Here is a 26,378-nt window from a genome sequence, read left to right on the forward strand (position 1 = left end):
AGTACATTTGAATCTCAGTGTGCATTTTGCTAAGTACTAATACGTTCTGCACTTTGTTTTCTCTTCTTTTGTGTTAGTTGAAATAGTGGGCGTGTGGGTCTGTCTGTGTGTGGGCCAACAATGGAAGGCATAGCCTGGGGAAAATTCAGTCTGCCTCTCATTTAAAAATAAATGAAATGGGTAGGAAAACAAATATGCAGATGCTGAGAATTTGGCCACAGAGTTGAGAAGCTCTGGGATTTCCCATTCAGCAATTGGCTCGAATGCCAGATTTTGTGACTAGAAATACTAGCTCCAGTCCTGAAGCTGAGTTGGTTGTTTGCTGTGGTTGGCATCCTGTTCAGAGAATAGATGCAGGAGTGTGGGCTCAAGAGATATTGCAGCTCAAGAGTTGCCATGGTTATTAGGAAAACGTGCCAGAAAATCATTAGACCTCAGTCCAGAAATGCATTGAATCCCCAGTCCTTCATCATACGCACAGATGCTCCCTTAGGGCTGAGCAGAGCTGGCTGCTCTTACCACAGATGGACCCCTTGGAATACAGCAACCAGGGCTGCAGTGTTGCCTGGAGCCTGAAGGCGTGGCTTGATTAATCTGATGCACTTCTTGAATGCAGTGGGACAGACTGCTTTGCAGTGTTAGTGTCAGAGAAGAAAATTCCATTTGCAGGAGTTCTTGCACTCTGTGTGTGTATATAAACAGGTGAGATCTGGTGTGGTTTCCCCTACCAGCTCCTGCAAACTTTATAAGGAAAAGTGCTTAGGAGGCATTGCTGTTGGGGTAACTTGTGCTGAAGAGCTGTTGTGTGTAGAGAAGTGGTCTCTTTTTCCTTTGAACTGGCAACTCATATGGAAATAGCCTCTTTTACCCCTCAAGGTCGTGCTGGACAAATGTTTGCATTCATCAGGCTTTTGAGGCAAATACTGTTGGAACACACCCATAATGATGACATTGGTTCCCTTCATGTTGTTTAAGTCCTCAGCCCCCATCACAAAGGATGAGGTATTTTTGTTGCCCGGTGACAGAGAAAACTCTGTTAAAAAGTCTAAAATTTCAAGATTCTGTCAATCCTGCCAGAATTGAAATACCTTGAAGTGATGGACTTTTTGGTGACAGTTTCCCTGGACAGAGGTGAGGCTGAAGCGGATGGAGAAGCACGATGTTGTACGCCCATTGTTTTATTGTCATAAATTCTGTATGTGATTTGCACTTGAATACATTGGACTGGCTTGTCTTCGGATTAAGAAAGCCTGTTATGTGTTAAGCCTGTCATTATCCATAAAGGAACTATGAGGGTAGCCAGATCCTGCTTTTCTTTAGGCTCAGGTTCACAAGTTTGCATAGATAATGGATGTGTTGCTCTCCCTGCCTACAGCTGCTGAGGTACTTTAATCTGATTGCTGCAGCTCATGTTGATTTTGCGCTGATGAAGCTCTGCCTGGGTTGTCCTATTTTTACTTGGCTGGCACCTTGCCCTTGCTGTAGCAAATACTGACAGTACTTGTCAAGGACAACACCAGGGACTTCAGTTCCCTTAAGTGACCTGGGGGAGAGAGAGAGGGAAAAAATATTCCTGTTGAATTCACCTTAGCAGATGAAGACGGAGGGTGCGTCTTGCAGGACATCCTGGGAATTCCAGTGATGTGCCATGAGGGGCACAAACCTGACTCCAGATACTTTCTTCTGAATCCTGGCAGGGTCCCATCTCTGTAGCATCAGTGAGCAGAACACGGGCACACACTGATGATACCATCCTCATTAAACCAAGATTCATCTGCATATTCCAATTCTCCCAGCAAATCCAAATGGAGAGAGGGGCATGTGATATCCATAATAGTCACTGTGATGAGATTGGCCTCTACAGTTTTACTTCTTTAGGGAGAAATATATGGAGTTGATTCATGAGTTGGCTTCCTTCAACTGCTTCAGTTGTGGAGCACTAATAGTGTGCTTAGTCCCTATTCTTTAACCATACCCCAGTTTTATCTGTGAAAATTCTTCTGTGAATTTATCTGTGAAAATAGTATTTTCTAAATAAATTAGCTTAAAGTATTCTTTTTCCTAGCTAAATAGAGCTGACCTTTTTAAACCTGCCTTATGCCTTTTCCTTTGTAGATTCTGTTATATTTTATTATCAATTTTTGCTTCTAAGAAAGAATATTTTTTTTTACTTTTTCTTCCTTTACTTTTAGTGCTGAATTTAACATTGTTTCTTGTGTTGTACTGTCAAAATGGGCCTTTGGGAAATTAATTACTATTGCAGGTGAAGGGTGTTAGGATAAATCCGATAAAAGCATAGTGGTTTTTTATATTTCTTAACTCTCCTTTTAGATTGAATGTATGCCTTGCAGCAGAAGCCAAACTTCATATGATCCTTTCACCCCCTAGCTTGGCCATGCAAGTGAAAAAATACTCTGGCTAATTATGGCCAATGAATTTTAATTTTTTTGTTAGAGTCCCAGGCTGGGATTAAAAAATCAAGCATTTAGTATCACATTTAACCCCACATAAATATCTGCAGTGCATTGCAGAAAGAATAAGAAAACCCCAACCCCCAGTTTGGTAACCATTCTTTTCATTCTCTATAATTTTTCCTGTTCTCAGTATTTAGTGCCTTCTCTGCAGAAATGACAATTATTTTATAGTGCATATTACTTTCTCTTTGCAGGAAATCCTCTTACATTTTCCCTTCTTGCTTTTATAGCAATGAGTGGGATGTTTTTACATCACATTTCTTGAATTTGGATGGTGATCAAAGCTGGAATAAGCTGAAGACATAAGAGGGGATGCTGTGTCCTTTTTCAAAATGTTTCTGATTTTGCATAAATCCCAAGTTTGGTTTGAGAATTGTCCAACTATGTCTCCATCCTCAGCCAAAACAAAGCATTTGGACTGCACACCTTCAGATGCTGGAATACCCAGATCTAGATTTTTTTCCTTTAGATGCTGCAGGAGGCAGCTAGTCCTGGCTAGCTGTAGGGATCTGATGGTCCAGATAAGTAGTTCTTCTGATGTTTTGTTTCACCTCAAATAGGTGACTTCAGTCCTGTGAGTGAAAATTTTCCTTTTATCTTTTGTCTCTTTAGCCTGTTTTAGGATTCAGTGGACAAATAGCTCAGGGCTACTGAAGTTTCATGTCTTCTTCTAGTTTATATATGAATTAAGGAAAATGGGAAAAAGTTTTCAAAAAGTTTTCAAAAAGTTTCCCTTTCGTGTGTGTGATACATTGTAAACCACTTTGCTTTGTGCTTGTTCAGCAAACATTAGGATATTGTTAGAAACGTGCCTTTCTTTTTCATCATATTGCCCTTAGAGAAATTCTGGGTTTTTTCTACGTCCTCTGTACTAAACCCAAAGCAGGACACTGGAATGGGGTTTGGGGAATGGAAAATGAATGTGGAAATGGAAAGGGGAAGATATCTTAAACCCTAGCTGTATTACATGGTGGGAAACGAAGAAGGGAAAAATGTATCTTAATGACTTAATTCCTTGTAATGATCACTATACAGTGAAGAAAATAGTAATAAAAATGGAAGAGGAAATGCTGTTCTGGGAGGGTTGAACAGTCTCTTGGGTGGTTCCCTAAAGTATACACCTATATCACAAATTAGACATGCTAACTAATGGAACTAAATTACTGGAATTACACCCTTATAGGTATAATTTGAAGTGTGATCTTGTAAATCCTCTCAATTCCACACAGGTTTTAAGATGGAAGGACAGGATGCAAAAAAGCAGAGCAAGATTTAAAAAATTCAGACCCACAGGCATCTAAAGCCTGGGTGTTGGAATTAAAATCCCTGCAATTCTGAGGAGCATTCCCTCATCTCCTCATATCTATTCTAATGTTTAAAGCAGCTGAATAATACAGGTAGTGGCAGAGCTCCTCTCCAATAGCTTAAGGGCTGATTGACAATGAAGTGTAATCAAACCATATAGCACAGTTTCCTGCTCTTGGACTGGGATATGATCTTCACACTGTCATATGCTCTTGCTCTGTGATAGACAACAAGAAAATATTTGTACAAAGCAAATTCCCATAAAAAATATAGGCAGTTACAGTGGAAAATGTTATCTCTGAGGAGAGGGCAATTTTCTAGGCTTTGTGTTTCTTTAATGAGAACGAAAAGGAATGCTCAGATTATTTGGATAATGCCATCAGTTGGTTTTGCTTGCCCTTCCTTAATTGTGTTTTCCCTGTTCTTGTTTCATACATGCAATACCAGCTGCAGAAAATGACAATCCAGGCCCATGAAGTGTTCACTAGTCTGTATAAGTGCTGTGTTACAGAGCAAAATAAAGACAGATGCTTCAGATTCGTCAGTATCATTCAGTAAATCCTGTCAAGGGTAGATAAAAAATTAGTTGGAGCAGGGTGAATGCCTTCTCATAACTGCAGTGACTTCTACATGTGGAAAGGTGCTGAAATTGGACAAAGTTAGTTATGTCCCTGTGAGTGCAGGGGCTTCTCACTAGGGTGGGAGAAGGGATTTGTCCTGAATGAGGCCCATGTGGAGAAAGAATGCAGTTTTAAAGTAGGTAAGGGGCTAATTTATTAGCTTTTGAAATCTCATTTGAGTGTGGAATTGAGTTTGGGACGAACCTGAATAGAGTTTTCTGCCGTTGCTCTTCCTTTAGAGTAAAGATCCATGGGATGTGCAATGCCATGGTAAATTAAAGGCCAGATATGGGGATGCAAGTAGAATATAATATCATATCTTTCTTTGTTTGTTTGATTTTTGCAGATGGCTTTTCTGCTTTTGCTTTGTAAAATGATGAATTCTAAATGGAACAGCTGTCTGTACAGGATGGTTTATTTGTTTCCCTTTTTTCTTTTTCAAATTTATTTATATAAAATCCTTTCTGCTGATGCTAAGCCAAACTGTCAGCACATTTACCTATATTAAAAATGTAGGTGTTCTAACAACAAAGCAATCAAACCTTAAAAAAAATGCGTTTTATCTAAGGCACAGATAACAGGCTTTTCCTTCACTAGTGCCAGTCCCAGCACAACCTCTTCCACAGTTCTGTGCTACTCACATGCCCAAGGGCTGTTGGCATCAGTGTTCAGATCTTTTAAATGCTGGTCTCACAGTGGTATGCAAGTGCAGGGTGAGAACCAAGGTGACCACCAGTGCAAACAATAATATATTTTAAAAGTTCTGTCATCAAGTTTTGCAAATCTCGCAAAGAAGAAAAACCTACCTTTGTTGTAAACTATTGAGTTTTTTTGGTTTTGTTTTGCTTGTTTTTTGCATCAGTTCAGTAGGATAGACTAGCTGATTTCCCTCATGGAAAAGTGGAATTGTCTGTTCACACTATTTATACTCTTTGTACTCCATGTGTTTTCATAACATAATAAATTCAGGAAAGAAAACGTAGATGACTTAAAAAATAAAGAATGCCACAAGACATTTTAATAAATTGTTGGCCCGTTTTCTAAAGTTGAAAGAGGAAGGAGAATTTGGAATGTGTGGTGATGAGGAGGAAATGTCTGCTGAGGAAAACCAGAGGTCTGAAGAATGTTAATTCTTTTGCAGCCCGCTGTAGTATTGCTTTTACACACTTTCTCTCTCTTCCTCTGGTTCTGGTAGGTTTTTTTTCTTCCTTTAGTTAAGGACACCTAGCCCACCATTTTACCACAAAAGAACATCCAGGGCAAAATAAGAGTGGGATGTGCTTTTGCAATATTTTTTCTGATGCTCTCAGTTCTTCATTAGTTTTCCCCTTGGTAAAGCTCTGAAGTTGTTACACATTGTCTGTCTGGTAGCATTGCTAAATTTCTCTTCAAAATGATTGTCTGGTCTCCCCTTGAAGCCATTTCTTGTATCCAAAATAACCTTTGGCAAGGAGTTTCCCAGATTTACGGCTCAGCACAGCAGGGCTGAAATCCATGTTGTTGCAATTGGCCTCAATCTATTGAGTTTAGTCGAAAGACACCATTTCACTAAAGCAAAATATAGTCTGATACAGCAACACCCTGAGTTTCATCAGACATATATGCCCACTAAATGAAGTCATCTCTTTTAATGTTAAATTTTGTTAATTATAAATTAAATAGCTGCTGGCTGTAAAGAGGAAAACATGCTGAAATAAAATGAATTTGATACAATATTTAAAACTATGCATTATTGATAGATAGTCTTCCAAAATTTCATGTGCTTTTTTTGTTACAGCATTACTGAATTTAGGGACTCAGTGCTCATCTAAAAATTATGTATATATACAGTCTTGATATTTAGGGGATGTGTTCCTTTTTTCTTTCTCTCCGTGATGGTTCCCTTTCCTTCCTCTTTACTTGGGAGCAATCGAGGGTAGTGCTGAATGTATTGTGCTGACTACAACAAAATCTTAGAGGTGCTTATTGAAAGTACGCTGGGTTTATTTCCAGTCAAGTGTAACATCAAATGCATAGAGCTCCTTCAGCCTTCCCACTCAAGTAATTTTGCCATTGTTATTTCTTCATCATTCCCATCAAAGGCCCAGATTTCTCCCCACTAATGTCTGTGCAGTTTGTCCTTTGATTTGAAAGGAGGCACACCTACAGTTTTGGAGGTGAATGTTTGATCCAAGGACAGTGAAGGCTTTTGTGCAGGCTCTGCACATTGCTCACTTAGATGGCTAAACTGTGCATTTTCCAGCTTGGCTCAATGAGGGAAAAATTTATTTGCTTCAGTTATTTTTTTTTAAATAATAATTTTCCACTGTGATATTTATTATACGAATAAATGGGGAAGATCAGAGTCCCTGGTCTGTCACAAGCTTTCTTAGGCAAATTCATAAATTTTCAAGTGTCTCATTTACGTTGCTTGCAAAAATTGAGTTGAGCTGTTTGTTCGTCTCAATTACAAATAGGTCAGGGGCTGTCTGATGCAAATTTTTGTCCATGAAATGTTCTGTGATACCACTGCATTTTTTTGCTGAAAGTGTTTGTTTCTACTAGAATGCAAATATTAATATGTATTTTAAATTACATGTGTTTAAATCCTTCAACATGAAGATGTAGGACAGTTCACAAATGCAACAATCTGCAATTTATCCATGCCTTGATTAATTTTAATTGTAGCTATTTCTTTAATTTTGAGTTCTCTCACAATTAGGAAAAATTTTGCTTCTAATAAAGACACAACTGCTCAGCTAAAATGGGATTATGGCAATTATTAGAGTTGCAAAGAAACATGTTTCATAAGCTCTTAGAAGGGTTAGTTATCTGACCAAAAACAAGATCAATGCAGTTGGTGTTAATTAAAGCAAATAGACTAAGGAATAAAAAAAGATTTAATTCTGAATTTATGAATATCATTAAAGGCTGACATTGTTAGACTTGCATTTTGTGCATTGTTGGGAGAAGGAAAAGTGTTTGCATTTGTAAGACAAGTAGAAGTAAGAAGTGACCTTCAACTTTGTAAAGTCTTTAAAAGGAAACTGTTTCAAGGGAATAAATGTGGCTAAGCCTCTAATACAGGCCTTTGGCAAACCAGAAATGATTAGTAATTAGCTCTACTGCATTGGGTTAATTAACAAAAGGTAGTTTAAAGTAGGCAAAAAGCATATTTGTCCATTACACTGATGATATAAGTTATGCTAATAACACAGCACTATTCTTTTTATTTCTCCAAAGAACTCTATTAACATCATATGTTTCTTCTCACCAGCCTCCCTGTGATGTGAATAAAACTGCTGCTGTACAGGTGACATAAAGGAATGTTTATCACTAAACAGCAGGTGCAATTAAAGGCAGTGTGCTGAGGGCAAGGGCAGGGACCACCAAAGTACAAATATGAGTAAATGTGCTCCCACAGGGGAAATTCACATGTACCACCAGAGAGCTGTTGTGCCCCTGTGCTTTGGCTCTGGGAGGGAGCTGCTGGTTCAGGTGGCTGGCAGGGTCCTGCAGGGCACAGCAGGGTGCAGGGCACACCACACAGCACCATCCCAGAAGGCTGCTCCTGCTCTCTCCAGCGTCGACCCAAAGCTTTAAATCTCATTTCAGTATTGCCAGGAGTAGGTGTGATGGCAGAGGGGCTGGTGGGGCTCTCACTGCACCAGCAGGCTGTTGGACTGATAGATGATTGCCCATTAAAAGCCAAAATCTCATCCCTTCTCAGAATTCATGCCTTATAAGGGTAGGGCAAACCCAGAGGTTTTGACCTTCCCCTTTGTTTCTTTCTTGTTTTAGAAACAGGATAGCAGTGGAAATAACTTCCTGGAGAGCTAGAAAACTAGGAATGCAATTCTCATCCTCTCTCCTCCTTTTGTATTTGAGCTTAATGATTAATAGAAGCCATGACAATGATTTTTATAAGACCAATATATCTTAGAAATGTTTTAAAAGATTTTGCAAATAGTTATAAATAACATACTTTCTTCTTGAATTCCTTATTTCTCTCATATTTGGATAATAAGTAATTACTGCAGTAATTGAGCAAGCATTAATAGAAATAATCTTTCATGTTAATATTTTAATATGGCCTTTATAATCTTATAGTATAAATAGTGATCCAGTGAACCTGTGTTCTGGAATGAATCTTAGGCTCACTGATAGAGATGAATAGATGTAAGTTTGTATGAATGAGCACAGAGCATATTGAGGACAGGAGATTGTTCTGACAGGCCTCTGGGCACATGAACAGGTTCCTTTGGCTTGTCAAGGTTTGGCAGCTCCAAACAGCCTTGGACTCAAGCAAATTGATGAAAATTTGGCTGATGAGGCTCAGAAGGCTGGTGAAGATGACAGTGACATACAGGTTTTCTGCTTGCTTGCATGGAATGGGTTTTAATTGTAAGTAATCTAGAAGAAACAGATTGAAAGCCACTGCTAACGGCAATATACATACTTGAATGCAAAAAAATTTCCTAAGGGTAAGATGAACTGCAATAAAACCACATCTTCAGCTAGAAAAAAATCAAGGTAGCATCAGTGATTTCACACTAACACCCTGGAAAGATCTGGGCACATAAAGAGTTTTGAGGCTCAAATTACAGCAAAGCAAATCCTGATGGAGTTCTGTAGTGTAAAGGATAAATTGATTGCCTGTTTCCTCTCCACCCACCCATCACAATTGAATCAGCAGTATAAACAAGTTACTTATTTTTCAGAAGTCAGACATACTGTGTAAAAGAGATTAATATACAGTAAGAGGGGGGAAAAGAGAGGAAAAAAAGACAAATAAGAGAACAATCTGTTTCCATTTAAGCTGGTGTAACTCCATTGCACTGCCTACGTTTATACCAGGGGAGTTCAGATCAGCATTCACTTCTTGTCCTGGAGATTGAATTTATCTCCCACAGCTTTTATTTCTGTTCATTTCCTAAGCTGCATGCTGTTGTGCTTCTTTCTTCTTTTAATAATTTGTTTCACAATAATACTTTAGAGGCACACCAACCAAAATGAGGAAGAGAGTACAGAACTCATAATTGAGGCATATTTTTCCTCTCACTTTAGAGATTTGCATGCTGTTAGTGTTACCACAAATGTAACTTAGCCTAATTTTGATAACAGTGGTGCCTGTTCAATCAAAGAGCAGGGGATTCTCATTTGGAACAAGATTTCAATAGCATTTTCACCTGCTACTTGTCTTGCTCTGTAGTCAGAAAGTTCATGACACTTTAATTTCTAACAAGCGGTATGTTTTTATTTAGAGTGATATTTACTTATCTTCTGGATTGCTTAAATGTTGTTTTCTTCAGTGCTTGGATGTGAATCACAGAGAAAGAAATAATTCTTTCATTACACAGTGATTTCAGCCCTAGGAAGCTCTTGCCTGAATGAGGAGTTGAGACAGTTCTGTTGGTTTTGATTTTTTTTTTTTCCCCAGCACATTATTTTTGCAGAAATATTTATAATTAATTGCATTTTTAATGTCTCAATTTAGATGTTTACCCAACTACTGTGAGCATGGAGGAAAATGCTCCCAGTCCTGGAGCACCTTTTACTGTGACTGTAACAATACAGGCTACATGGGAGCCACCTGTCACAACTGTAAGTAAACCCACGTTCAGTTTTCACTTGTATTACATCCTTATCATAATTACAGTGGTCATTAGACATTTAGTAGAATTTGTCTTGCTGATTTTAATCTGTATTTGGTGCTTTAAGTCAATTTTACCACGCTGGGCTTTGTTTTTAGATTGTATGAAAGTCCATGTAGCAAGAACCCAGTTTCTGACAGTTTATGATTTTGAAATTTTGCTGAACTATGTTTTGGGCTGCTACTATTAACAAGAGTATATAAACATTCAGCTACTGAAATCCACAGCAAAAAGAATATTAAGGTGTTTTAAAGGTTAAAAAACCCCCATCAAACAGTAGAGGCACAAAATACTGTGAATTCTGGTAAAAAATAGAGAAAGGAAAAGCCATAATAAAGCCTCTTCATAATGACAAAAAGGAAAAATAGAAAATGAAGGTAAATTTCCAGTTCTAACAAAGGAAATAAAGAGAAAAAACCTAAGAATAACAATTCCAGGAATACAACTGTAACCACTCTGGATGCTTGATGAGCACTTGGACCGCAGATAGGATGGCATTGGTGAGATGGATTTTTTTCCCCCTGTTTAACTAAAAAGCCAAAGAGAAGAAAAGGTACTTAGTGGTTTGAAGCTGAGAATATTGGCAACCATCCTGTCATTTTGGAGACTTTAATGGTTTGCTAGTTAACAGTGAAAGCATTTGTGGGGTATGCAACTGACAAGAGATTCTGTTGAGAGATCTGTTCATAGATTTGTCACCTGAACTCTACATTGTGAACAAAAAGGAAGCCAAGGGTTTTGTGTGGAAATCACGCCAAGCTAGATGAAGAGAGGGAAGGAAAGGCTGACTTTATAGTTTTAAAAAGAGGGCTTACTTTCTGTCCATTGCTTCTGTTGTTCCAAAACAACTGTTCAAAGCTCATAAGGCCATAGCAGAGTATTTACACCAGCTGATGACTGGTCCAGAGCTAGGTGGCCAAATCAGGTGGTGAGAAGGGAGAGGCTCCTTGGGGAAGGAAGAGAACTGTCACTATTGACTGTCAAAGGTGATTAGGGACACTCAGCTCTGGGCTATATCTGTTCTGTCATATTAGCTTGGGGCCTGAAGCTCACTGTGTCTGTGCCAGCTCAGTGTGGCTTCCGTCCAAAGGAGACCATCTCATACCACAGAGAGCTGGTTCATGACGAGCTTTCTAGACACTACCAGACACTACCATGTCTTTTCCACAGACACTACCATGGAGCTAGTGAAGCCTCCTGCATCTGTCAACTCATGTCTGCCCTTCAAAGACACATACATAACTGCAGTTATTTAAGGTTCACTGACATGAAACTACTCTGAAAAGTTTCTCAGGAAGCTCTTGTGTTAAGCTGTGCACACCTGTGATGTACAGCTATTCAGCTGCTCAGCTTACTTACAGCTGATTTATCAACAGCTAATTTGATTCCAGCTAGATTGTGGAGCCAGCTACCCTGTGAGCCAAGCGGTGCTGATAAACAGCAACATTAGTCTGGAGAAATCCATTCATCTATTTGAAATATGCAGTGAAACCAACTCAAAGCTGGTGGGCAAAAGCAGACTGGTGATACGAAACTTGCAGAACAAGAGACGTTATCACTTTCAGCTGATAGTGGTTCATGTGCAGGAGTACCTTTCAGCAGGTGAATGAAAGGCACAGATTTGATCACAGCATAACTCCAGAATATCCTCAATGTATAGGAAACTCTCCAATCATGTAATTCAGTGTAGTTGTCTCAAAGTAAAACACCTAATTTCGTATGGTTTGAAACATTACCTCAAGAGATTTTTATTTTTCTAGAGCACTGATGCTGACAGGCCTGAAATTGAACTTATACCACTTTGGAGAGGCTATTTCTTTTATTAAACTGCCCTTCAGACCCAAATCCATGCAGCAGCAAGGGAAAGATTTAGCTGGCAATCTGCTGCAAGCAAAACAGAATTTTTTCAGTGTTGCCTGGATTTCTTTTTGGTCTGAGTTACATCACCATAGGTTTTACCTCATTTTGGTATGGTAAAATGTGGGTGCCACTGGTTGAAAACAATAAAAAGACCCATTCTTTGTCATGCTTTTTGGAAGAACTGCATGGCATGCATCTGCAAGCCAGATTTAATTGGTTTATGTCTTGCCAACTCAGACTGGGAGATCTTACCATTTTAAGAACTGAGATCTTGAGAGAAATTGCCCCTAACTTGCTGTCATCAAATATGAAGTATTGAAATACATTTTATGGTTAGTATATAAGCAGTCTTGTTTTTAGTTCCAAATATTCACAGACCATGAAGGATCCTGCTGTGAGCAACAGCTAACAATACATACTATCTCTTCTCCAAAAAGATTGCAGTTAAGTTTCTGAGGGTATAAAAACATGCTGGCACAGGTGATGGAATGCTAGAAAGGCTTCATCAGCATTACAGGTGGCAGTTTCAGTCTACCAGGTGCATAATTATTTCTAGGCTTTCTTATAGCAAAATAGTCATAAGGTAGAGATTAAAAAGAGGAAGAAATGGAGTGCTTAGTGGCATGGGAGAAAGCAATAATGTGCTTGTTTGAAAAATATAAGGCTATGACCAGAGGAGTTTGACATTTTTGACAAGGCAAATGTCAGAGTCATGACAGGTAAAGAGGTTGGAAATGTGCCATGAAAAGCAAAGATAAATAGTTTGCATTTGATGCAACATAAGGGAATTAGAGAGTGTCAGAAAAGAACAGTAAGTTGATAGAAGACACAGCTGGGACAGTGTTTGCAAGACCGTGTCAGATATGTGGGACAAAATTGTGTCTGGCATGTCTGAAAATGTGTAGTTGAAATTCAAGATGTGTGCATGAAGCAAAAGCATGCCTCTGAAGATACATGGAAAGAACTACCTGGCTCTAGACATGGCCTTAATATAATCTTATTGGAGGCAGCAACTTGCCTGCAAACCTCAGGTGTCCTTCTGTTCACTCCAAACCCCTTCTGATCCCAAAAGCTCCTCAACTGTCACAGGATGTTTGGCAATCTTCCTGGTCCAGATAAGGGTCCACTACTGAAAAGGGTGGTCCTGTCCCATTAAAGCCTTATTTTGTGGCAGACAGGTTTCACACTGAAGTGTCATCTGATCCTGCTTCCATTCTCCTCTTCTCTGAACTTAAATGTAAATGCAAGTAAAATCTGTATATGTTTTCTGGGTTTCACTCGTCCCAGTGTTTCCTAGCAGGTAGTTTCTTGCAAAGCTTATTGCCTGATGCATAAACACATTTTTTTGTTCAGTCACAGTTAATCCTCCTTTGCTAGCTGCCACATGGAATGTTATTAATGCCTTCCAAGTATTTTATTTTTGTTGTGTTTTGTTTTGGCTATGGGGTTTTTTCCCCCTTTTGGATTTGCCTCTCATCATTACATCTCCCAGTGCAATTCACATCTTCTCTCTGGCTAGTCACAGCACTGACAAACACTGGTGTTTCTGTCTCTATACTCTCTATAGCTGTGGAACCCCAAAGCACATTCTCTGCCTTGCTCTCACAAATGCACGTGGATGTGCAATTTGATGGTATATGTAGAACTGCTGCTGACTATCTCCAGATGCCCATTTCACTGCCCATAGTTTGGGAAAAACAGGAGTCATGGAATAACACTATATGATATAAAGCCAGCTGTTGGTGATTTACATTTAATTGTATAAGAGTTTTACTGTGCCTTAGTTTCTCCATCTCTGTTGGAAACAGGATCCAATTTGCAGATATATTAAAAGGTATGTGATCTATATCGTCTACTGAGATTGTGTGGGCTCTTTCTTTTGAAACTTATTGCTACTTGAGCTTATCTGTAGCTGAGACAGTGCTTTGAGGATACAATCGTGTTTCAATCTCTAAAATGCATGGTTTTCCTTTTTGCTTTATCTTTTAAATGGGCTTCACATAGCTTGCATTTAGATAGATTGGAAGAGGAGCTCGGCTGAAGCCTTTTAGTGATAGATACTTTCCCAATTTCTCCGGTGTGGTGAGTAACCTGCTGATCTGTCAGGTATTGCAGTAGTCTGATAAAATCCAGATAGGAGAGGATCCATTACACGTGTGAACCGCAGCAAGCAGATGGTAATGTAATGTTAATTTTCTCTTTTCCTCCTTTAGATACAAACACTGATGTTAGTACACAGCTTGGGAAAAGGCCTGGGTGGGATTCAGTTAATCTGTCTTTTGCTATCTTGGTAATGTGACGTCCATGTTAAGATAGTTGTCTGGTCTCTCTATATGTAAAAAGGAGTGTGAGCTGCTTTCAGAGCTTAACTAATCTCACTGTGAGCTAGCTGTCCATGGGAAGTTCATGGACCACCTCTGAAGTCTGTCATCTGTACGGGGAGGCTGTCCTCGCTTAGACATAGAGTAGGCAGGTGAAGGTATGTCAGAATTATAGGTGAGAAGAGAGACAGGGGAAACTTAGGTAAGTGAATAACAGATCTTAATTTTTATATATCTGTATACATACATATAAATTGATATGTATTAATTGAAAGCGCATAGTTCAAAAGCTGCGTGGTCATTCCTCTCATATTATTAATTCTTGTAATTATCATGTGATAGTAAGAGCAGCAGACTAGTGTAAAGTGGCCCTGAGATACAGAATAGTATAACTTTATTGCAAGATACTGATTAGTAATCTTATCTTTTTGTGAGTTATCCTAGTCCTTTAGAAAGCTTCATCTTGCTCTTCTGTATTTCTATTATTTTTATTTATGATAGTTTTCCGGTAGTTTTTAGTCTTGCACAAATTTTTTAATTCCAAAGAGTGCTGAACATTGATATAAAATATGTTGAGAAATATAAAATAATTAATTAATTCCTCATATTTTGGGGTTGTCAACATGTCCCAAAGCTTTGCAAGGTGATAATTAACAGAATGTAATTTAATTCTGGGTATTTGCTTTGGTATGTGATCTATCTCACATATACAGGCATATGTCTTACTGGCCTAGGTAATTGCTGGAGGAAAGAGTCATCCAATAATAGAAATGTCATATAGTCATTGATCTGGCATAAACTTAACATAACTTCAGGCTTTGAAAGTGTATTTTTAATGTTAATATGCTTACTGCATATATCATTTTTCTTATCTGAAAAGCTTAATATAGCTTCAGCCAGATTGTTAGCAGTACTGGAGCTGCATCTTAAAATGCCAGCTGGGGGTTTGGTAATTCTCCTGTGTTCCAAGGTAGGGAGATGTGTACAGTTTGCTGGATGGGAAAATGAGGTTTTGAGAGTTTCAGTCTGAAAGATGCCTACTAGTGAGTGTGGTAGGGCAATTTGCATGTCCTGAGTAGCCAATTTTCCTGTCTGAGGTTCTTGAACAGCTTTTTTCCATGTGTGCTTAAACACACTGGTTTTCTTTGACTAGAGAAAACACATTTAATATTCATATCAAACCTTCAGTTTTGTACTTGGTGTTCCTGCATATTTTTTTTCACACCATGCCTTTGGAATATGAATTTTCGTTGTTTATTTGTAATAAGTTACTGTGTTATTAATGCTTTCCCTTCAGTGGTGTTCATTTAAAAAAAGTTTTTCCCTTTGCTTGAGATTTCCTTGTAAATCACACACTGAATATTCCTCTTTGGGACTTTTCTGCAGAAGGGAGCATGTGGGGAACTCAGTCATGTGTGAAGCCAGCCATCCTCAGGTGTGACCATCCCCTGAGGGACGTGGGGACTTTGCAGCAAGACCAAAACACTGAGCTTTGCACAGCATCCTTCACCTCTTTGGTCACTCCTGTCCCTTCAGCACTCCCCTTACACTGATCTGGGTCTCCCTGGCTGCTCTCCTGCAGCAGCAGGGCTTGCAGGTGACCCTGCACCAGCGCTAGCCTGGGCTCTGTGATTGTCACAGCTGCCTTCCTGCCGCAGCAGGGAAGTGACAGGGGAGGATAGCTTGACACAACCTTAGCCTAAGTCAAGGGGAAGCCTAAGCTTGGATGGCAGGAGATTGTCTGACAACCAGGTGAAATGGGAGCATCTCTCCTGAACATCCATTTAGGAGATGCTGTGCTAAAAGGCATTTTAATTCTATCTATAGAAATAACATATTCTTTACCAGATGAGCAAGTACATATTCTAAAAAGGAAGAAATAAGCTGTCTGTCATCCAGGCACGTCACAGCAGAGACTGCATTATTCTGTCAAGAGCAGAGCTGTCACAATCCAGGTTTTGAGAGTACGTTTTTCTGGCATTTAACAAGACAGTGGTATTTTAGGGGTGAGAATGATGATCATTCCCTGAGTTCATTGCTGTTCTAATCCCTCTGTTGTTGAAATAAGAAACCTGCCATTGCAAATTGCTTTCTTTTTTATTTAGAAAAATCTTTTGTTCATTGTTCATTACTCCATGTCTGTAAGAGCAGATCTGTCAGGCCTAAGGTACCTGAGCAGAGATTGAAATAGTCATCTCTGATCTGCCTCCAAGAGCTCTGAGCATTTTGTTGAGAATACTTAATTTGGCCTGCTCAGCATTTGTGTGTATCTGTTTTCCCAAGGTCATTCTGTGGCTGGTTGAATATCCTGGCAGAATCCCCAGCTCTTACTGGCCTCTCCAGTCTAACCAGTACATAAGTTCTCCCATCTGAATGCAATAGTAATTACCATTATAGGGGTTATTATTACTCTTCTAGTCTAAGGTGCAAAGAATTACAAAATGATTAAATGAGTCTGAAGTAATGTTGCTGCAAGTATTCTGTCTGCATTTTTTCATGACTTTTAAATTTTTAGAGATGATAAAAGCAACTCACTGCTTGTACATTTTAGATGAGAAGTGGACAGTGTCAGCACCTCCCAATGAAATAAAGAATTAAAGTTCTTTAGGTCCTTTTAATGTATTTCATTTATTATATCACCATAAAATTATCTCTCCCTCTGAGAAATTGAAAATTATCAGCTACTTTTATTAGATTATGAGAATCTAATCTTGAAGCAGGAATACTACAGGATTCATTTTGGTAATCATAACTAGTACAGCTCAAATTCTGAGTCCCTAGCTCACATTTCATACAATGAAATCAATTTCCAAAGTAATTGGGAATGCAGTCAGAACAAAATACAGGGATTTTTAAGGTTTACTTCTATTTTCTGAGGAAAGCTATCTTGGTGTCCCTTAAATCTGAAAAGGACAGTGTCATCTGAGGAAAAAACAAACAAATTGTTTTTTGTTTGGAAATTTACATTCTTGGTGGTATCTACATTAGTAATGTGCTGCTGGGTGCAGCAGAGAGAAGTTTACCTTGCCTGGTCTTCCCAGCAGCAAAACTGAACATTGTCATTGTAACCTTTACATTGAGTGCAACAGCAAGCAGGATTTTTAAATGTGGGGTAAGAGGTGCATCTTACTGGGTGAATAGCAGGTTCATTCACCCATTGAGGAGAGGGGGCTTTAAATATGTTGCCCCTTGAGAACAGAAGATCTCAAACAGTTATTTGCAGAAGTTCAAGGCTTTGTGAAAGAATGGCCTTTCCTTTTTTAGCCAAAGTAGGACTGGAGGTGAAAAAAACAAAAAAGTGGCCTGAAAAAGAGCAGAGGTTTCATAAGTTAGGAACATCAGGACAAAGGAAACAGAGCTAGAGCTTATGAACTGAGACCATCTAAAGGCTCATCTGCTGAGCAGCTCCACAGTGGAACAGGAAGCCCGTGCTTAGCAAGGGCTGCCATGGAGACTGCAGGTGAACTGCATGGGGCAAAAGTAACACTGGAAGCCAGATATCAGTATAGTAAGGGGCAGTCTGTGAAAAACTGGACAAAAAAGATTTCCTATTGGAAATAAAATGGAAACTTGACCTTGGAAATATTTGTGCTTAGGCATGTACTGTTATAGATTTCAGCTATGGCAGGGATAAAGTCACCTCTGGTTTAAGGACTGTAATTAGAACAGTTGGATTATCAGGTTCAAGGTACTTCAGAGAACTGAACAGTGACACAATTTCTCTTATATAAAATCTTTCAGGCTTGTGAAGCATATTGAATAAAGGCTGAGTTTTCAACTGCAGACCCAAACCAAGAGTGACCACCAGTCCTTTCAGACCTGACTGTGGCTGACTAGCCATAAGGGTCTTGATGCAGAAATTAGGAAATGAAATTCTGGATGTTTTTTACACAAAAGGTCAAAAAAAGGTTTTATTATAATGATATTACAATCTGATAATGCTTTTCTGACACTGAAGTCTGAATCATGGATCTGTAGCTTGAACCATGGCCAATCAAAGTGAATATTTAGAGTTTCACTAGGATATTTCTGTGGGGGCTTGAAAAAACATGGGATGTATACATTTTAGAGCCATGGTTTTGATTTTTTAGTTTATGAATGTTTATATCACAGAAAATATAAAAAAACATGTAGAATTAGGATGTTGCTCTGACTAGGGATAAAGTGTTTATTCTGTGAATGCTGATGAAAATTTGACAAATTATTTCCTAAGCACCTGGGAAGATGAAAAATGAGAACTAAAGGAAAATATAGGCATTATGATCAGTGAGTAAAGCAGTGCTATAAATGAATGTTCTGATGTGATGAGCTGTTGATCTGAAAAGCTAGTTCAGCTTGAGATACTTGAGACTGAAAAAGATGTCTGAGGGAGAAATTGGTATAGTTGTTTTACAGAGGATTATAAGGGGCTGGGAGATAGATACCTTGAACTCTATCAGTGCAGTGAATGCACACCATCAGCACAGCCCATCCTGGCAGGTAGGCAAGAACACAGCACTTACTTAGAGAAGCAGCTCTTGCTCTAAAGAATGGGGCTCTCAGGCTGCATCACTTTCAGCAGCCAGCTCTGGGAGCATTTTAGATTTCTTTGTGAAACACAGGAGCAGCGTTTTAAAAAAATCCTTACAGAGCAAAGTAGTCAGCATAGGGTCTATCCAATGTTATAACTTACAAGTGATTCTGGCAGAAAAAAAAAAAAAAAAAGACAGTAAAAGATATCCTTTTGACCAAGTAAAACAGATATCTCTGATGTCATGTCCCTTACTGAATCTGTGACCTTGGAGTTAGGTTGTTTCTTGTTTGGTCTTGGTGGTGTAGCCAGTTATCAGCAACAGCCCTGTGATACCTTGTACACTGTTTTCTTGCCTTGTGCTGTACTTCACCCTAATGCTTTTACCAGCCATCCCTGCCTGTGAGGTCCAGGCTGAGCTTGCAGGGGGTGGTGTGGGCTCATGGGGCTGCTGACATCTCTTTCAGAGGAGCACTGCCAGGATGCAGCTCTGCTCCACCCTGCTGCCTGTACCACTGCAGTGCCACTGCTGCTGGCAGAACTGCTCACCCAGAAGGGCCTGAGGAAACACAGCAGGGGCTCAAAGTCCTAAACTAGGATTTTCAGTGTTTCTGGCTCTCTGAAACAAATGGTGCTGGGAAGCATAATTTTATCTTCAGTGGCTGGTGTTAATCAAAATTTGCCAAAGAAAGAAACAAACGGCAAAATAAACAACTGTGAGGGTTGGAGAAGGACAGCTGATATTGCTTCTATGAGACAAAAGACAAGCTAAAGGTTTCATTTTTGAAATTACGCTTTTTAAAAAGTATTTTAATGAGAAAACAAGCTTTGCATGAACTGCCTATCAAGAATGCTGTTTTTGTTGTTTCAATCCCATTTGGGTGAACATTTTGTAATAGGAAAACAAATTTGAAGGAGTAAAAGTATAAAGACTGTTGAAATACATTATGGAAAGGAATAAACCCACTAATTTTTATTTTGATTTTTATTTACTTAAACATTTTTAAATATTGGTAAAAATAATGTTTGAAAATTTGTGGTGGGTTCTACTCTGAATGGAACTAATGAATACCTCTGCTTTATTGAAAAGGTACCATTACTACAAATTCTCTTTGCCATTAAAATGTGTGTTTCTGTCAACAGTTCCATCTTTACCTTTGGTGCTTGCTTTTTGAAAGTGGGGCCTTACATGCTAAATGGTTGGTGACTTTAATGACAATTACAATAATGGTTTCCCTAGCATTCCCGAAATGAACAAAACTCCATCTACACCAGAGAGGCCTGACACAGAACATAAATGTGAAGGCAGTTTTCAAAGTTGAGGTTCTGGGGTCTTAACAGTCACAGCTGACTGTCTGTTTTTTACTTTCATATGATACTTTTGATTGCAAAAGGAGAATAATGACTGAAAAGAGATCTTGTCTTTCATGGACCCATAAAGATGGCTTCAAGTTGTTACTGGCATAATAGAGCCTTTTTCGGCAAATGGAATTGCATAACTTTATTCTGAGGCAAACAATCATCTCAGGCCACAAAGGAGTTGAGCAGAGCCTGGAGTGGTTGGTGCACTCAAAATGTCTGTAGGGGCATCTGCCAGTGACTGAAAAACAAAAATAATTTTCTTCTTGATGCATTTTGTATAGGAAAACCAGCAGAAAAGAGAATTAAAATCAATGGCCCATCTGCTTGTAGTCTAGAAGTGTGCAGTACCAAGTGCTATAGATACAGGCATGTGAAACTGTGTGTGTGTGTACAAAATAAACTGCCCACCAAAACTGCTTTTCACTAATCATGATGGAATATGTTTTACGTGCTAGAGCTCGAGGTTTATGGCCTTTTCCCATTTCTTCTGCTACTTCCCAGTATGTAGTGCTGGATTTCTCATATAACTGGAGGGCAAACATACTAGGATGGATTTCCTTTTGGCAGACGTAACTGTAGTTTTTTGGAAGCTTGTGTATCCTTTCAGATTTATACCAGTTGAGCACTCTTAGCTTGATTTCTAGGTCTATATAGCCTTTTTCTTCTCTAAAGTTACAGTGACATAGGGGCCATCTAAAGGTGAGTAGATAATCTCTGTTTGAATCTGCCCACATTATTAATGGCAGAATCTTCACATCTTTCCTTACTAATTTGAAAAAAGTAGATCTGGGCTCCAGCCAAAATGACAGTGAAGAAGAAGAACACTTATAAAGAACAAGTTGTGATGAAGACTGAGATTTGCTGTGCCAGTTCACTGACAACATATTTGTTTTATGTCTCTACCCCTCTCGCTATTCTTTGTCTTCAAAAACACTTCAGCAAACAATTCAGAGGAAGCAATTGGCATATTCCCTAATGAGACAAGATGAAGTGTCCTGTAACGATGATGACAGCAAATTCACAAAGTGAACTGCAGTTTTAGAACTTTGCAAATTGATCAAACCATGATTCCTTGGTTGCTTACTTAATTGCCTGTTACCATCTCTCTCCTGACCTCCATATGCCCACTGCTTCTGTCAGCACTTCTGCAACTCAGGGACTCTGTCAGGCCCTCAGGTTGTGAACACTGGAAGAATAGGTTCTGGTTTGGGGATTTTATTTAACTTGCATTTAATATGTGTTCGTGGCCAGCTATCACAGTGGGAATTTAGAGATTTTTCTGGCCTCCTACCATGCTTGAATACATCAGGCTGTGAGGAAAAAGCTTTCTTAATTCTATTTATTATAGGATGGATGCTGATTAAGGCACTGTCTCATCAGGTGCTGAGTACCTTAAGCAGCTTCTTGACCCTGGGAAGGATAGTGCTGTGCTTGTTTAACACTCAGGGATGTTCTGTCTGCTAAAGATGTCTGGTCAGGCAAGAAGTGTGCAAGGGAAAAGCATATTTTGGTGAGTGTACAAATGATTGAACAGTGAGACTTAATCCATAACCAGTTTGGACCAGAGCCTCTAGAACTGTGGTTCTGTTTTTTTGGCAGAAGAGAAGAAATGACCAAGATATAAGTGGTGAACTGTCTTACAGCATTCTTCAGACAAGGCTGCTTCAGGGCTCACCATATATGCCTTTTTGAAAGTTTCATTAGAGAAGTTTCTTTAGGGGAATGAGGGAAAAGGAGGGATGTGAATCCATGTGTGCACAGGAGTGAGAGTAAGGAGCTATTCCTGCTGCTGTGAAGCAGTTGCTGTCTTCTGCAGGGATTGTGTTTAGGAATGGTGAGGACGTGCTGGCAATCTGCAAAGCTCTCGGAGTTCTTTTCAGATGAAAAGCACTGGGAAATTTGCAGTTGTATTTACAGCCTCAACACAGCAGTTATAAACTCTTAGGGAGAATAATTTTGTCAGTATAATCAGGTATGTTTAAGCAGGTGGGGAGAAAATAAATCAACTCTCCTGAAATGAGATTGAAGGTTGTTGTTCAAGGTCCAGGATCATACATGTGACTTTCTGGTACTCCTGGACTGCCTGTCTGCGTGAGTTTTGTCTTTGCCTCATATGAAGTGACAGTTGTAACTTTCCTGAAAATATGCCTCCAATACAAAGATTGTACTGATTGACTGTTTTTCCTTCTTTTGTTGCTCTTGGTGACCTGCTGTACTTGTTGTATTAACCACTTGGTTTTCATGAGTACTGGTTCTCTAAGAGAACAACATTGATAAGCAGAGAGAAAGAGTTGGTTGTATAAAATTAAGTCTAAAGCATAAAAACCTAACGTAGGATGGAGACCATGTCTGAGCTTGAGCTTTTCTGCTGAGGGACAATGGATTTCATTTGGATAGTAGACTATGGTGGGGCTTTAGTGCTTCCTATTAACCTTATCCTGCAGGGAAGGTAAGGACTGGCAAAAATATCTGTCTTCTGTGTTGACAAGACTTAAGTGCATGCCTAGGTAGTAATTCATGTGTACCTGTGTATATGTAGGTATGTCTTTGAAATACCATACATGGTGAATGTATGTACCACCCCATAACTAGATATGTCACATTTGAAAGTTCATATCCCTTTATTTAAGTATTTACATACTTTAATCCAAAATAAAGCAAGTTCCTGTAATTAGGTTCAAGGAGTTAGTTAAAGAAATGTGTGATTTTGAGCATGGATTCAGGCCTAGATGCAGTAAGATGTCATATGCTAATCAGCTGTGTGCTAACAGGGTATGTTATGGCAACAATTAATGCAGTACTCATGTATTAAACATGTCTGTCTGTGCTCTGGCTGTGAAGCAGTCACTCTCTCTTTCTTTTGAAGCTGTCTATGAGCAGTCCTGCGAGGCTTACCGACACCAAGGGAAGACATCAGGTTTCTTCTACATCGATTCTGATGGAAGTGGACCACTGGGACCACTCCGTGTTTTCTGCAATATTACAGGTAATGACCCAACCTTGACTTGGCTGCTTGATCTCAGGTCTAATTTGATTTGAGGTGGTCTTAATAAAATGATAGAGATGTCAATAATACAGCTCAGGAGTGGGGAAGAAGCAGAGAAGTTGTAACTGAGGTTTCACTTTGAGATGTTTCCTTAAATAAGATCCATGTAAAAGTGATTTTTAAAATAAGTTTGAAGGATTTGCCTTGCTAAGTGATATATACAACAGTGTCTGCACCTTATAAAGGGCACTTCATAAAATCATAACTTTTGATGAGATGTTTGTTTTTTACTAAAGAAGTATAAACTTAGAATCCAAACCATTCTTTGGTAATTGAATGGTTTCTCTGCTTTATTAGAATACTAGATCTGGGAATTATTATTAAACTCCTCTCACTGAGCTGTCTATAAAGCTTTCTAGGCTGATGCAGGCAGCAATACATCCCTTCATACAAGTGTGCTGCCTTTGGCATTCCAAGGAGTGGAAACCTTGATTGTCCCTGGTATTTGTATGAAGGAGAATGCATGATGATCTTATGAGAGGGGACACCAAAGAGATGGGTAGCAGAGCAAGAGCCTGGCAAGGTGACCTGTTGGTTGAGGCTTTTTAACCTTACAGTTCCGTAGGTTTAAAATAAGAATTGTTTCAAATGAACAGACCTGTCTGGCAAATTCTCCCCTTACATGAGTCCTATTTTGTAAATAGGATTGTCAAGCCAAGAGTATGAGGAAAGATTACATGGCCCTTATTGTGGATGGGGATAGATGGGAGGGCTTCCTTTCTGCTTTTTATATTTGAAATGGAGGTGAAATTTCCCACACCGTCTCCTGTTGGCATTTTTTGCTTCCTGTGGCCAGGTGCAGATGAAGGAATGTTTTATTACCCTTTCTAAATTGCTAATTCTGGCTGAACTACTTTGCCACATATCACTTCCACACTCAGTGCTGAAAACTGAGGACTCAGGATATTCATACTTTATCCTTAATCTCCTTGTACTTAAAGTGCCTCAAATTAAATTTTCATTTTTATTTAATTGGGCAGTGATTATCTTAATTAAATGCACAACAGTTAATTATTAAGTATGTTTTTTATTCAAGTGTAACAAATATTTAATAAGATGTATCTCCTTTGCTGTTGAATCTCCGAAGAATTGAAACAGAGTTTCACCTTTCTGTCTGAATATCCTTCCTTGATCTTCAATATGGGAAATGTGCTCATTTTTATTATTTATCATATAAATATGTGTGATCAAAACATTGTCAGTGCTTTTTATCTCTGCTGAAGAAGTAGGATTTTTGACAAACACCTTGCATTTGCTTTCCTCAAAAAAACCTTACCTGGCAGAAATCCAGAAGGCATATACCTGATTTTCTCTCTATCTGTAATGAACTTGCTGGCAGTCTCATAACATCGGTTATGAGAAAGGTGGAGGTGGGGAAAACTCCTAGTGTGGAATACTTATGCTTCTGGGTCAAATAAATATCACAAGAGCTTCTTTTCTCTCTGGGAACTTCTCTTATTGTTATTCTCATAAAAATTGTTTACAGTAGTTGATTAAGTGCAAAGTAGAAAAAAAAAATTACTTTGTGTACACAGAAATTCTGAATTTGCTTCTTTTTTCAGATGATGCCTCTGCTTAGTTTTCTGAAAGTGCTCCATATTCAGGGAAAGGTGAAATACAAAATTCTGTGTTGTTACACTAGGTACATGAAAGGAACAGAAAAAATATTATTGTTCTGTGACATAAATCTGTAACACACCTCCTGAGAATGGAAAAACATGGATGGCTTCCATGTGTGGGGAGACTAAACAAATTAAAAAATGGTTGTGGGAACTGTCACACTCCACACATGGAGATCATGTGTGCCATAGAGAAAACAACATAGGAATTTATTCTTTTTCATCATACATGAGCTAAGGGACACCTAAATGATTACACAGCTCGATTTGGGAGTTTTTTGTTTGCTTGCTTTTTCTTGATGCAATGAATTCAACTTGAAACCACCAGCAGCAGACAGCAAGGAGGCTGATAGATCAAGAGAGGGAGTACAACTCATCTGGAAAAAGCCCCAGTTTTGTCTGATAGATTCAGAAGGTGCAAGTAAACATGAAGGTTTAGTTGTAGCTTCCCACTCAGGTAGCTGTGAGGCAAAGACCATTGGGAAATGGGAATGAGCTTCAGGAAAACCTTTTGGCTTTCCTGGGTTTCTCTTCACCCTCAGAGGCAGAGGTGGGCTCCTGGGCTAAATAAAGCTTTTATTTTACTCAGGCTGGCAGTTCTTTCTGCATACAGTTCAAGAAGCAGTAACCTCTTTATGCCCAAAATGTGTTCAAGCTGAAGAATTTGGAGGTGGAATGGAAAATTCAGGGCAATGACTCATTTAGTGTTTTTAAAAGTGGAGGTGCAGAGAGCTCATGCCTTCTGGGAGTTACAGTGCCTTTAATCTGGGAAGGATGAATTCAAGGAAGAAATCCAACCATCAGAAATGAGCATTTAAAACTCATTTAAAGCATTGCATTTAAAGAAAAGTGATCTTTTAATGTTCACTTACCTTTTTTTTTAAGTCCTTTCTAATTCTAAGTTCCTTTCTATTTTTTAAAGTAATTTCTAACGGCATTTTTACCTGTTTAATTGAAGGGATTCAGATAGCGAAGTTGCTTGTAGCCAGTTATTAGCTGGGGCAGGTAAACACCAGATTTCTTGCATATTGGTGTCTGGTCATAGGTATCCAGTGACTGGTGTGGATATGGAAATATCAACATTACGAGTTAGTTTACTGTGTTCATGTTTGCAGTGGTTTCTCTGCAGCCTGTCAACTTTAGAGCCCACTGCTGAATAGAAATTCTGAATAAAGGAGAAAATTGTGATTGTGTGTGTTGAGAGGGAATCAGACAGTTACACAAAGAGGGAGAGAGAGATAAGGGAAAGGAAATGTTGCAGGGAGAAAAAAAGGAAAAAAGTATTAAAAAATATAAAGTCAATTTTCAGCATGGCAAGAAATTTAACAGTAGTGTCACAGAATATCTGATGAATAGCTGATACTAGAGTGGGTAAATGTACTTATCCACTGTCTGAAGAAGTGGCTGAAAAAGCAAGGTGACAAAAAACTGTTGATGACATGCTACTATTTAATAGTATAATATACTACAAGTATAGCATACTTATTGGTCAAGAAGTGAGAAGAGCGTATGAAGCACTTTAAAAGGATCTTACCTTGGGGGCTGTTTATTTCTACTAGAGGTAAAATATGTTGTTGAAATAGGAGGCTGTCAGGAACACTAATGTGCCTAATCAAAAGCATAGAAAG

At 38.9% G+C, this 26,378-nt stretch overlaps 1 protein-coding gene across 1 annotated transcript in view; it reads left to right on the forward strand.

Moving 5' to 3' along the window:
• Positions 1–26,378, forward strand: part of CNTNAP5 (contactin associated protein family member 5) — a 258,798-nt gene that overhangs the window by 145,966 nt on the left and 86,454 nt on the right. Inside the window, exons 11-12 of the mRNA XM_041473346.1 lie at positions 9,876–9,982; positions 22,952–23,071. Of these exons, the coding sequence (XP_041329280.1) occupies positions 9,876–9,982; positions 22,952–23,071 (227 nt within the window). The remainder of the gene's footprint in view (positions 1–9,875; positions 9,983–22,951; positions 23,072–26,378) is intronic.

This window comes from Pyrgilauda ruficollis, unplaced genomic scaffold (assembly GCF_017590135.1).
Source record: "Pyrgilauda ruficollis isolate IOZ18807 unplaced genomic scaffold, ASM1759013v1 scaffold3, whole genome shotgun sequence".
Taxonomy (NCBI): domain Eukaryota; kingdom Metazoa; phylum Chordata; class Aves; order Passeriformes; family Passeridae; genus Pyrgilauda; species Pyrgilauda ruficollis.